At 42.8% G+C, this 14184-nt stretch overlaps 1 protein-coding gene across 12 annotated transcripts in view; it reads right to left on the reverse strand.

Annotated features, from left to right (window-relative positions):
* The window catches only part of RAPGEF2 (Rap guanine nucleotide exchange factor 2), a 302566-nt gene extending 290452 nt beyond the window's left edge, over positions 1-12114 (reverse strand). For 3 of the 12 annotated variants that reach the window (XM_089777946.1, XM_089777948.1, XM_075930126.2), the window contains exon 1: positions 11249-12112. In XM_089777946.1, the coding sequence (XP_089634072.1) occupies positions 11249-11317 (69 nt within the window). In that variant the 5' untranslated portion in view covers positions 11318-12112. Of the gene's footprint in view, positions 1-11248 lie in introns of all 12 variants that reach the window. The other 9 variants (XM_089777945.1, XM_089777949.1, XM_075930131.2 and 6 more) reach the window with 6 other exon arrangements.
* Between the last annotated feature and the right edge of the window lie 2070 nt (positions 12115-14184).

The following is a 14184-nucleotide window of genomic DNA, read 5'->3' on the forward strand; positions in this document are numbered from 1 at the left end:
CACTGGGGGTAGAAGAACACAATGAATTTTGGAAGGGGCGGGAACTAGAGTGGAAGAGGTGGGGCTGAGGACTAGCCTCCCCCCAGAGTTATCTGAGGCTGGAGGCTCTGAATTAAAAACACAGGAAAAGGCTCTTGGCTCCCAACCCCATTGCTACTGTGTTGCCTGGCAGCTACCCAAGGTTACTGCAGCTATTTAAAGTGCTTACAGCTCTGGCCCCTGCCAGGATAGCAAAGTGACCAGGAGCCATTTTAAAAGGATCTGGCTGCCTGAGATACTGCCTGGAAATTTGGAGGCATGGACAGCAGGCTATAAGTAAAATGCAGCCAGATGCAGTCCAAGGGCCAGATCAAAGTGTTAGATGGGCTGGATCTGGCCCCCCGGGACGCATCTTACCCAGCCCCATCCTAGAGCCAGGCATCTAGCCCAGGCCTGAATGCCTACACCACAAAAAGCCTCTTAGCCCGAGCCCTGCAAGCCCAAGTCAGCTAGCATAGGCCAGCAGCCATAGGATACTGACTTCTTCCAAGTTACCCATTAAAAAAATAAAAAAGCAGTGATCAAGTGACCTACCTTAATAGAAGTTCAAGGAGCAGAAAACCCACTGCCTTTCACTAAAGCAGTTAGGTCAAACTCAGCCAACACAGTAGTGGCTAACATTTATTAAAAGATTATGGCTATTCTAGGGATGTTAAATTTTGTTTAAATCAATGGATTTTTCATCGATTAGTTGATAAGCGGGGGAATGACAGCAGGGTTAGCTCCCGGCGCGAGAGCTAATCCTGCTGCATCTCTGCCTGTTAAATGCATTAAAAGCCTGCCAGATCTTAATACTTTTAAAGAACTGATGCACAGCGGGGGACCCGGCACGAGCCAGGAATCAGCTGTCCCGGCTTGCGCCAGGCCTCTCCCCTCTGCGCTTCTGATTTTTAAATGTATTGAGAGCCAGTAGGTGCAGTATCTGGGACTGAGTGCGAGCCAGGAATCAGCTACCGCCTGCATCACCTACCCCCCAGTGAGATGGATCTGGGGAGAACCGGCTTTTAAGCTGACTACCCCAGCACCGGATCCTGCTCCCTCCACCTTGATGCCTCTGATAGAGGCAGCAAAGAGGGGAAGCGACTAGTCGAGGGACTAATCGACTATCCTATAAGCTTTCGCTTGTCAGATAGTTGACTATTTGCTTACATCCCCAGGCTATTCAATAGCTTATGTTCAACAACTTGATTTTCCTCAGTCTAATTCTTAAAAGAATCCACACACAAAACGAAACACCAGTACTAACTGTCCCACTGCTGAGCTGAGGGACGCGGCTCAAGAAGCAGTGCAGGCTGAGGGACATGCAGGCTGCAGGGACAACTTTTTTGTTGGGGGTGGGGAGTATCTGTACAATTTTAATAGATTGTAAAGGGGTCTGTATTCTGGAAAAGGTTGGGAGCCACTGGTCTATACAATATTTCAGTCTTCAGGACAGTCAAATAGCCCGACACATTTCACGGATATTGAATTTGCTGACATCTGTACTGTATTTATTAAAAACAGAGCTCCCCTGAGTAACAGATTATCTAGAAGTATGTATATAATAGCTCTAAATACAGTATCAAATGTGTGTCACCCCAAGATCTTCATGTAACAGGTTTACTCTCTTCCTAGTTTGGAATAAGTTTAGGCTAATTTGTTCATTCATGCTGTTTACTAACTGTTTATTTACTCCTTAGTAGATAGTATATTCAGTAAACTGATTAGCATCTCAAACAGTAAAGAGGAATTTGGAGCATATTAGACAACCAATATCCCTACCAAGGCTCTGTAGAAAATCTCATGTTTCTGGCATCTACATAATTCCTTTTTATAATAGACTCGATTTCTTTACTTATGCTGTAACCAATAAGCTATTGTCTTCAAAGTGAATTTCTTTGTGAAAGGGGATGGATCAACAGCCCTGGAGAATCGAGGCTTGTGTTTTCCCATATTTCAGCAGCAATATGCCAGTTTCTCCAAAGTATTTCAACTATAGCTTGCAGGGACCACACATTTTTATACCCATTCAGTCTTTGCTGTCTCTGAAGAGATAAACAGTAATGACAGTTTGTGACTTGTATAATTCATATACCTGCAAATTAGAAATTAAACAAAGGCGAATTTGTTTCACATAGGCAGGGTTCTGTGTATTAACACACACATGCAAAATTTGCCACTGAATTCATTCCTTGCTCCAGAGTCTCAATTTTAATTTTAAAAAATGTTTCTACCCTTGGTCGTTGTGCAGAGAATCCTGAAAAGAGGAAAATAAACTGAAGCAGTGATGTTTTCAGAGCATGCAAGTAATCTGAAATAGCCATGAGAGATTTGAGCTGCTTCATTTGATTGGGTTAACTCTGAAACCTAAAGATGACAGTCTACAATATACTGAGAATGTGGCTGGTGTATAATAAACTTAATATAAAAATAGCCGCTACTATACTGTATTATTCATGTTAATAATTCCATCCTACATATTAAGTTTACTTAAAGATACCACAGAACTGACATTTTTCCAACATACTCAGATAATGTACACTGTTTCATTATCTACATCCCTTACATGCTACGAAGTACACTGTGCTTTGTGTATAGGCAACATGATGTGCAAAGATTTTCATCTTTTTTTCTGGACCTACTCATTTTTAAACACTAATATCTGCCTTTCAGTGCAGCTAACAGTCAGTCCTGATTAGTCTCTCTGTTCCTTCTGTCCAATATTTCTTCATTATATTTTGAACTGGCACCCCTTTGACAAAGGCAGCTAAAACCTACCCTGCAATTCAAGCCTGGCGTTTGTTAATTTTACACTGTCAAGATAATGTTTATCACCATTTTTAGTTGAGTGAATGTTTGGAAGAGTGAATTCTGGCTTTAAGAAAGAGTATTCTCTAAGCAAGATTATCGCAGAATACGATCTTATAAAAGTCTTCAAAGATAGATGGAACATGATATAGGATGTATTTTCTAGACAAAGGATACTGATTTGGAGTGTGATTATATGCACGTTAATTCAGTTTGCATGCCAGTAAAAATCAAAATTACATTCCAAGTCTGTGTCCCTCAAAATGCTTTTCAGAATGCCACTTCTCACTGCCGCACAGCAGCTATTTTTCACTAGTGGAGTAGCAGATAATATCAGACAAGTTCCAATTTGGCACACAAAAAATATCATTCACTTGTGATGTCATCACAAAACACCAGATTCACCCAACATATTATGTGCCAAGATACTGCTATCTCCTTTCAGTATTTTTCCTCCTATGCTAGACCCGGATGAAAGAAGTTAGAACTAATATCTATTACAAAAATATTTCTACAACAGCAATTCTTAGACAAGAATATATGTGTCTGAACTCTGGACTATTTCTTTTGTAATACTGCTCAAGTCCTCCATTTTTTATTTGCTTAATTGGCAAGCCCTCTCCAAGTTCTATGAAATGCCTCTACAATAAGCAACCTTGCAGTATTTCACTCAGCTTACACATTTTCATTTAGCTGAAAAACAGATTTTTCAAGGACATAAAATGCTACTGAAAAAAATACTGCCTTATTACTAGGAGAGCTTTGGTCCTTCATTGTAAAAACTATTTCAGAGAATTACAAGAAAGGAATACTGACTTGCTTATCCCCAAAATCTATTCACGGTATTTTCCCATATCTTTCATCGTCTGCACATAACACTCCTTCCACTTTGAGAATAATGGACAATAGGACATCAAATATTCACAGTAGCCTATTGAGAAATTTATTCTCATTTTCTGAAACGCAGTCTGATATACCTGCTGCCCAAATTTCAGAAGAGCTAGCATTTGCTTCTGACATCAAATGGAGCTGTAGAAGTTCAGCACCCAATCATTAAGGCACACGGAATTACAGGACACTTTTGCAAATGTGGGCCTTCATACTTCTGTCTAAGTTGTCGATCTGTAAAATAACAACAATCCATATGTCACTGCCTCACTGAGCTTCTGTGACAATAAATTCATTTGTGTGTATGAGATACTCAGATGTTATCACATAACACAAAAATCCACAAATAGAAATTCCGTATTCAGCATGGGATTTGAACAGTGTGTCCTAAATAATGCACATCAGACACTGAGTGACAGGGAAATTAAACACATACTAAACCACTGCCTCATTTATTTGGCACTAACTATACACTCAATGAGGCATGACTCACAATATGCCATCATGTACTTAAAGACTGTATCTCTCTGTATACACATACAGGGACAAGATTTCCCAACATTTGAATGCTTGTGCAACCTTAACACACATAAGCTGACATAGTACAGTGCATCCTACCACTTAAGTTTTGCCAGCATATGTCATTCAGTAGAGTAGCATACAGGCAGTCCCCAGGTTACGTACAAGATAGGGACTGTAGGTTTGTTCTTAAGTTGAATTTGTATGTAAGTCGGAACTGGTACATATTGTAGGGGAAACTCTAGCCAAACATTTCTCCAGAGCTCAGTTTTATTCTCCCACACCTCACTTCCCTCAGTCCTTTATTCTCAAGCTGAGGTGTCTGCTGAGAAAAGCCGCTCTGCGTCTCCCTAGTCTGCTGGGGGCGGGGGGGGACGCTAGCTTCGCGTCTCCCTGGTCTGCTGGGGGAAGCAGCTAGTGCGGGGTTGCCTCACCCCGTTTGTAAGTCGGGATCTGATGTAAGTCGGATCCATGTAATCCGGGGACTGCCTGTATTTTTTTCAAACTTCTGAACAACATAAGTGGTAGTGTAGAGGTGGGCTCTAATTTTTTTTTTTTTTTTTACTTTAACCTCTGAATTCCCTACACACACATTTCTCAAACTGTCGGTCCCAACCCCCCAGGAGGTCGCAAACAACTTAGAGGGCAGTCACAAGCAACTTAGAAGGGGGGGTCACGGTATCACAAAGTTTGAGAACCCTTGCCCTAGATAAAATAGATGGCAGTAGCTATTCTTGTTTCTGCAATTGCCTCTTTGCCCAATACTCTGCCCAAATCTAATTCTACATCTGGGAGCATGAATGCTGTGGTTGCCATGTAAGGAGAAATTGGGGGCCAACACATGCTTAGAACAGGTGGACTGTTCAGTGAGTTAGCAGCCAACTTGTAACTAGCTCTTAACATTTGTCACTGGTGATTTTTAGGGAGCACAAGCAACACTAATCACTTGTCCTACCCTGGGAACACCCTTTGCCCAGCTTCAGGTATCTGCCTCAAATCCTTGAAATGGCAGATCCTGTCAAAAGTACTTTGGGAAAAACATTAACAAAAGCTACATATTTTTTCCCCAAAACACACTTTTCAGAAATAGCATTTTAGACTAAGAAGTTAACATGTAAAACACTGGGTTCAGTTGCTAATTTAATGGAAAATGGAAAACAAGCCATCTTATAGGCATTGTTACCAACTTTGTCTATAAGAAAGGTCTTAGAATCACCAAGTTATACATGTAGGTTAGCTATGTAGACAAGTAACCTTATCACTGTTCTCCTTATCCTTCCCTTCCTTTTATTTTATTACATCTGCTTATTAGGTCTTCACTTAAATTTAATTCTAAGCACTTCAGGACAAGGAATATATCTCCCATATACATCTGGGCTCCAATAATACACATTGCATAAATCACCACCTTTGGCAAGGAGGTTTAGTCCTTCAGCAAGCACACAAGTTTTTCAAGCCTTGCCAGCCAAGCCCAAATATTGAAGAGCTCAATCTCAAAAACTCAAGTTACAGCTCCTACTATTACTAAAAGTTGACAAAAACAATGTATTGAAAGAATATTTTATTTAATCCATATTAACATATTACTAGTTTCAGAGGAGCATGAAGTATAAGCCCAGAAATCTTTATAAAAAAGGTTTTTTGCTTTAACTTTATTGTATCCAGATTTTTCAAGTGTATATCATGTAAGTGAAACTTCTGCATTTATCATGGGGCTCAAGTTTGCAAGTGCATTAGGTAACACTGAATGGGATCAGTGTTTTACAGCTCCAGGACTAAAAATATTCAAGTATTTATATTAATTAGAATTTCTCTTTTTTTCTTCCCCTTTACAAATTGTTCTGTGTTTTTATTCTGAAAGAAAAGTGATAGACACAACTGTTCTAATGTCTTAGATTAGGGGCTCCTAAACAGCAATCATTACATTGCGGCTCATTGTGCTAGCTCTTCCCATTTACAAATGCCCAAGTGCATTAAAAATGGCTAAAAATATATTACATATTTTAACGTAAACATTCTTCTGAGGTATGTGCAACCCACACATCACAGCATTTTGCTAGTTCAGAAGAACCCCTAAACAACACATTTACTCACATATTGTTGTTCAAGCAATGACAAATACAAAAAGTAGATAGAAAAATAAAAAGTTCTTTTAAAAAAAGGAACTAATCTTTAAATGCATTTGTAAGATGGATGAAATATCTGTATTTTAATCAAGCACCCTATACAGTTTCCCTTGAAACACTTGTTTTCTATGACCATGAAGCACTACAAATAGCTTGACACTTATTTGGAATGATTCAGCAACATAATGCTAGATCAAGAAGTGAATGTTCATGTCTGTCCCTATTAATGAGTTCTCATACAATTAAACTCTTTCATCGGTCACCAGATAAAACAATGCTGTATTCCAAAAACAATGCTACTGGAGAACAAACTGAAAAATTAACTGAAATAAATATAAGTACCTCCTAGAATTAAACGATTGTTTCTCTCAAATATTTGGCAATGGAATATCTGCCAGATAGAAGCATCCTGTCTTGAGGTACTCGGACATTAACAGATGTCATTGGCAGACGTCAACTGGGTAATTAGATAGTCCTCCCCTTTCAACATGAAACGTATTACTAACGCCGCTTCTCAGTGCGTTCCAGCTCCACTCCCGAGGAATCCCTGCCATTCTGCGCTGCTGCCTCTGTGGGGTGCCAGGTTGGAGCTGGTCTGCAAAGGTAATCAGTTTAAAAACAAGCTCCCCTTGCGAACCGGCTGCCTGTCCCCATGCTGCTGCCTCTGATACAGAGGCTGCTGCCACCATGCGCTGCTGCTTCGGTCAGGAGAGGGGAGGTATCTGAGCTCCCGGACCCAGCGCAAGCCCGAACTGAGCCAGGCTGCTGGCCCACCTGGCCCCTAATACACTTTCAATGCACAGCCACAGTGGTGGTAGATCCCGGACCCAGCACAAGCCAGGACTGAGCCGGGCTTCTGGCCAGCCTGCTAAAAAAATTACTGGCGGGGAGAAGGGGGGCAAGCATGTAGTCTATAGCATTAACCTCTAAGCTTTTGCTCATGGGTTAATTGACTACACTATTACATCCCTAGCTTGAAGCCACAAATATATTAAAAGGCATTTTTAAGAAAACCCACTATATTACATAAAGCTTGGGGGCATAAATATGATCGGAATTCATTAACATTTAGAAGTTTAATATTTGACGATCAAACTTTCTATTTGATCCTTCAAAGAAAAACAATATGATTAGCTTAATAAAGCGATTACGTAAGAGAAGAGTTCTGCTATACAAGAGATGCAATTAATAATGTAAAACAATTGGTCATATACATTTTAGATTATATTATTTTCTGAATTTTGTGAAGTAGAATACAACACTCCATTGACTAGAATAGCTCAGGTAGGCTTTGAATATCCAGTGTAAACCTGGACACATTCCCACAATAAAGATTTTTCTGCAATAATTTCTGAAGCAATGCTCTAACAGGACCTTTTAAAAGCTGTCCTAATTAGAAAAGGGTTTCTGAACAGGAAAAAAGTTCTAACAAAATCTCATTGACCCCCCTCCCTTCATAATCTAATGTAATAGTTTGCAAAGCTGTGTGTTCAAACACCGGCTTGCTATCCTGCAGTCAGTCCTCTATTCTCATTTCGACTCACAATGAAGTCATTACCCTAAACTTACATCATCACAATTGAGGGCAAAACACTAACATCAAATGCAGAATTACAGACATCACAAATAAAGAGGAGTAGCTGGGCATGTATAGATAAAGCACTTGCTAAAACACAGCATTCAATAAGCATTGAAAAGAACAAAGAAACATGACCAACAGATGCTTCCTTGCCTATGCACATTCTCTTACATGCACATTTCTGTCAATATAAAAAATGTAACCCTTTTTCATAACAGCCACAACCATACGACTTAATATGTGAAGATTCTTCAACACAAACTTAAATAACTACCTTTCTAATAAAAATCTGGCTTATTTTTAGGGAAGGCCAGCAGCAAAATCAAAGATAGCTAAAATTACTTTTTTAAGCACAGCAATAGCCCGTGGCCTTTATGGCTTGATAAAAATACTGATTTTAAACTACAAAGTAATCAAGAAAGAAGCTTACTCACCACCATACAGTATGCCTTAAGATTAAAATGAAGTAATTCCTTCTCAGATAGGAAAGAAAAATTAAATTCTTTTTTTAAATTAAAAACTTAAGCCACTCAATTCAGAAAAAGCACAGGTGAAAATAAAAATACTTAAACACTCTAAAAAGTATAAATGAATTTTCCTTCATCAAGTCTTCTCCCCAGAAGTAGGAAGAGTCACATTTTATCACCAACCTTGAAGACGTCCAGCACTGCCAACAAAGCACGTTTCCCATAGATCTAGTCTGTCTTGTTGACTGTTTTGGCCAGTCAAACCCTAAAGGATTTAGGGTTTCTTTCTCTGTAGACTACTACAGCAGGCTTTTGGATATTTTAAATTTTGTAGTGCTAAAACAATCCTAGTGTTCTGGATTTAGCTTTCTATACTGTGTTCTTCGCATTGGCTCTATCCCTTTGCATTCAGGTTAGTTTCTTCACTGCATCAATTCTTCTTAAAAAAACTGATTGGCAGGGACACTGGAAAGTTTAACAGTTCACTTTATTTGGCACAGATATACAACTGTCACAGTGGACGTTTTGTCTTCTCACAGGCTGGTTTGGAGGCTCCACTACCTGACTGATTTCTGAGCAACTGCCATTATCTCTGCTGCTGACCAACTGACAGTCTTTTTATAATGTTCTCCCAAATCTCTTTGACTCCCATTACTGGAATTTAAGCTTCTCCCAGAAAAAGAGATCTTACTACATATTAACAAGTAGTATCCTTCTGAAATAACAGCATTCGGTTTCCAAATCTAACTTTTCAGTCACTAGTTGTGCTACTCTGATGCCTGTAGGCTTTCATACTGGTGCCAAGATTCAAGGCAAGTACTATAATAAACATTTGAAAAGGTCAAGCAAGGACACACAAACACAACTTTAACTTCACTATAATAAAAGGAATTTGTTCTAGAATGAGATGTAGAAAAGAATAATGTATTTTCATAAAATCAGGACTATCTTTTCTAACACATTTACACCATACTTTTCAACGTGATCTGACGTTGTCACAAGCTCAAGGATGTAAAACTGAATCCACAATGACTTATCTAAAGAAGGAATTCTGGATGCTGCCCCAAAAGTCAAAGTTCTTTCCTCAACCACAATTTAAAATGTCAACAGCCAATCAAAAATCTGGCAAAATCATCAGTAACCATGGTAATAAAAAATAAAACCCCTCTCTAAGATCAGCATATACTAAGTTCTTAGAGAAATAGGACAAATCTTTAGAAAACAGGACAGATGGCACTGCAACTAATGAGCAAAGTAACTCCTTGAATCATTAGCTATTGAACTACAGCTTGACTCAGGGATCAGCATAAAGCTTATTTGTCTTTAGACAGTTGGCAGCAGTAGCACATCCAGTCACCACTCCAAAGCAGTAAGAATTCACTCACCTTACGGAGACTCAAAAAACAAGTCAAAATAATTTTACACATTTTCCTCCCTTCTGTCTCTAATGTTTACAAAGCCCCATGCGCTAAAAATCCTACAGGAGTATATAAGTAAAATTGTTATTTATCCCACACACCACATATAAGTGGGCCCCCAAGTGAAGACAGATTCAAATACAGCATTTAAAAAAACCTTCTCCCATGTTACTATGAAAGCATTTCTATTTCTGCAAGAATTTCTCCCTATTTTAAGGAAGCAAAGATTTGCCAAAAATACAACATTCACCTCTCTTATAAATGGATGGGCCAGTAATGTTGTATGCGCTATATATGTACGCAGTGAATTCAATTCCAGAATTAAACTACTTGTTATATATTAAGAACAGACACATGCTCTCAGTTTATCAATAGCCAACAATATAAAAATCCACTCCGTTGTGCAATATGAAAAAATGTATGCAAAACATTTCTTCTCTTTCCATGAACTAGCATCCTATACATCAATATTTTGGGTGAGTTAAGTTTGTGTAATAGTGAGTATGTTGCACTCCTATACAAACCATAGTGTTCAAAGTTTCTATTAACACCATAGTATCTTCTTTTAAAACACAATATGCAAAACAGAGAGGAAAGACAGCAGCAGTTACTAAATCTGGGTTTCCCATAGAGTCAGCTTTCAGGATTTATGCAACTCACAGTCAAAGAGATGTCCTCCCCCCTTCTCCTCTGTTGCTGTCTGACCACACAGGGGTTCTCTGCCCAATTTTAGACAAAGATAAAGGGAATGAACAGACCGACTAAGGGAATGTGAGCCCCCCCAAAAGTAACAACAGTACTGCGAGAGAGGAGTGGGAAGAGAAATCTTAAAACTACTGCTGGCTGTGAATGAATAAGGAGTTCCTCCATCCCGTGAGTGGGAAAGGGGATTAGAGAGGTCTGAAAACAGATTAGCTGACATACGTATGTACAGATCAAGGAGTACTCGAAGCAGAGGAAATGTTTATGATGTGTGTGTGTGAGACAAACAAGAGATAAACAAGCAGTAGCTACGGGGAATGTTGGGGAAGGGAGGATTCATTATGTGGGAGTGGGTGGAAGATGAAAAAACTGCACTATGCAACGTGGAAGGGCATAAGGAAATAGGTACCTGTTGCCCCGTGTGCAGCACCCCGGGGGCACAGATCAGGTGATGCCTGCCTGTACCTTGGGGCTCCTATCCAGGAAGAAAAATGGGGGTCGGTGCCTGAGGTTAGGCTCCTCTTGAAAGGGAAAAGAAACAACAAAGGCTGTAGGAGCTCCCCGGGGCAGCGGGGGGCCGAGAGCTAAGAGGAGGGCGCTGCAAGGGGTAAGTCCCCAGCAGATCTCGAGGGCGGGGAGGGCTCCCTAAGGGGACACTACGGGGGAGAGCGAAGGGAGGGTCACGGGCCCCTCTGGCACCGTTAGAGGGACACAGGGGGATACCTGGGGGCTCCTCTCCGTCGGGTTCTTCATCACCGCCTGGCGGAAGCTGTTATCCACGTACGACGCCATCTCGTTCCGTCTCTGCCCCGGCCCCGCCGCCGCCTGCCCGGCCCCGCGGCGGCCCCTGCTGGGTGCGAGCTGGGCTGGGAAGCGGCGCCGAGCCCCGGCCCGAGGCGCGCGGCGGGGGAGCCGGGCTGGTCCCGGCGGGCTCCGCTCCCTGGCGCTGCCCGGCTGGCGGGCGCGGCCTCTCGCGGCTCCGGGTTCGCGGCCGCTGGGGGTGAAGCGCCGGGACTCAGCAGCGCCGCCGCCCGGGCAAGCCCGGCCGGCAGCGGGAGGGGCGGCCCGGGAGCTCCCGGGGTCCTGGCGCCTGGCGGCGGCTCCCGACTCCGGCTCTACTGGGCTCCGCCGTCCCGCTCCGCGGCTGCTGCGGCTGCATCCCCGCCGGCGCCTCCCATCCGGGCTGCGGGGCTGCGCTCCCGGCGGGCGCGGGGAGCTGGCGGGCGCGGCGCGGGCGGGGCCGGGCTGTCACGGGGGGAGCGGCCTCCGGCGCTGGCGGCTTTGTGCTGCTGCAACCATGGTGAGGAGCCCGCCGCACCGGCGGGGAGCGGCCAGCGGCGGCTGCAGCGCTCGGGGAGGGGCCGCGCCCAGCTCCCGCCCCGCGGCCCGGCCGACACCTCTTCCCCCGCGGAGCGTCGCCTGCTGTTTGATCCCAAGGGGGGTGTCGGGGTTCGGGTCAGCGCACCGCTCTCGGGCCCCGGGCGGGCCTGCCAGCCCCTGACCCACCCAGCTCTGCTACCACTCTCAGACCAGGAGGCTGGGTAGCCTCGCTAGGTACCCATATGGGGGCAGGCTTCAAAGCCCAGTGCCCCTACCGGCAGCCACCACTCTCCCAAGGAGAGGAGTCCAGTTCCCATGGGGTGAGAACAGGGGTTTGTGCTGTAAATGTCTTCCAGGTACTCCCAGATAGGCTAGAGCAGACCCCCTGCAAGAAGTGAAAACTGAAGGGGAGCATTTTGTTGCTAGTGAACGTAAAATATGTGATTAAAGCAATAAATCTGACTTTGTGTTATTAATACAGTTTCTTTCCTAATAGCCTTTTTAAGTCATTTTGGGGAGTAGCAAAGGAAAGCCTACAATGTACAGAGGGTGCGGGAGTAGGGCAGTTGGTTGGGACTTGGAGGGGCAGGAGTCAGTGCACGAGATTGGGGAGCAGGAGGGATTCAGAGCAGGGGATTGGCGGTGTAGAGAGCAGGGGGGGGAGGGGAGTTAAGGGTTGGGACAGTCCCGTCATAGTGATCCTGCCACAAGCTGCTCCAGTTCCCAGCCAAATGGGAGCTGTGAGTGCAGCAATTGCAGACAGGGCAGTGCACAAGACAGGTTGCCAGACTCTATACCATACTCAGTTCATAGACAGATGGATTTAAACTGTGTCTGGATGTGGAAGACATTGCAATAATCTGTTCTAGCCCTGGCAAAATGATAGATTGTCAAACCTGGGAGAGGCTATTATGATAATCTGTTTTACACTTAACAGGATTTAGAATTTCATCCACAAATAGCTGCATCAAGCCATACTTTCTGAGGACAGAATATTGTTTAGAAAGACATCCAGTCCTGATGTAAAGACTTATACTGATAGAGAATACATTACATCTCTCAGAAAGGCATCCTAATGATTAAAAGCTTAAGGACGAAAGAATTTTGATTACTTATTCAAGAGAACTGCCAGAGGTTTCAATCTGTGACTATTCACACACCAGTGCAGGAACTCTTCCAGTATATTGCCAAGCTATTGTATAACAAGATTTACTGCATGGGTTATATTAGCCAGGTCCAAAGGGAAAGGTTTTACCTTCTAATAAGAGGCACATGCTGCTGCTGCCTTCATCATCTAAAAGCAGTTAGGGATCTAATAAGATCCCCCAACTGCAAACTGTGCTAACAAATGGACAAATGTCTTCAACTGGAGCCAAATATAATCTAAACCAACTCATGGCTTCCCACACTCCACAATAACTTTACCCCATGTCTTCAGTGGTATTTAAGTGTTGCTTCACCTAACAAATGGAATTCTCAGCCCCCGACTACCAGCATGGCTCCCCATACAAGAGTTGTTCATGTAAGGAAGGGATCTTCAGAAGCTAAACAAGTTGACTAGGGAATTTCCTAAACTATCCAGGAATGAAATGCCATGTTTAGGTGTTTAAACAGTGTCCTGGCTGACAAGCCAGAGGTAGGCACCTTCCTCTGCTTGGAATCTTCATCTATAATAAACCTCCAAAGCTCAGTCAGCCGCTTAAGTAGCTTATGCTCTAGCAACCAAATCTGCCTTGTGCTGTGTCTTACACTTGCACTACATTTACCCAAGCTATTGGCGGTTTGGATAGGTGGTGTGCAGTATTTGTGGTCTGTGTCCCGGCTGTTTGCTTCAGGTCTAACCAGTTTTAGGCATGCACAGAGCACACCTAAAGGATTGTCCCCTATTGGCAGAATAGGCATTCCCCTGCCTAGGTTTCAGCCTTAGCTAGAACACTGGACTATTTATTAGCTAGATCTGGGGCAGGGTGATGGGAGTAAAGGGTTGGCATCAAGACTTCAGGAGGCTCTGTGAATGCTGACCAGCAAAAACCTAGGCTCAGAGGAGACTTTTAAGCACTTGACTCCTGATTGATTTCAACTGGAATTTGGTGCCTAAATATGTTTTAAAATTTGGTTGTAATTTCTTTGGCAAGTCCACTCTTGTCACTTGTCTCTATGCTAATCAACATCAGCCAAATGTCCCGTTTGTGTCATGTTATATAAGAGAACAGAGAAAGAAAAACAAGATGTTTTAATTTACTTTTTTTGAGTCTCCTAGCGAATTTTCTCATATAGGAGCCTGACTTCATTTAAACTATGAGTTCCTTGCAGCAAAGACCAACGTTATTTGTGTTTCC

Source organism: Pelodiscus sinensis, chromosome 4 (assembly GCF_052426305.1).
Source record: "Pelodiscus sinensis isolate ZL-2025 chromosome 4, ASM5242630v1, whole genome shotgun sequence".
Taxonomy (NCBI): Eukaryota; Metazoa; Chordata; order Testudines; family Trionychidae; genus Pelodiscus; species Pelodiscus sinensis.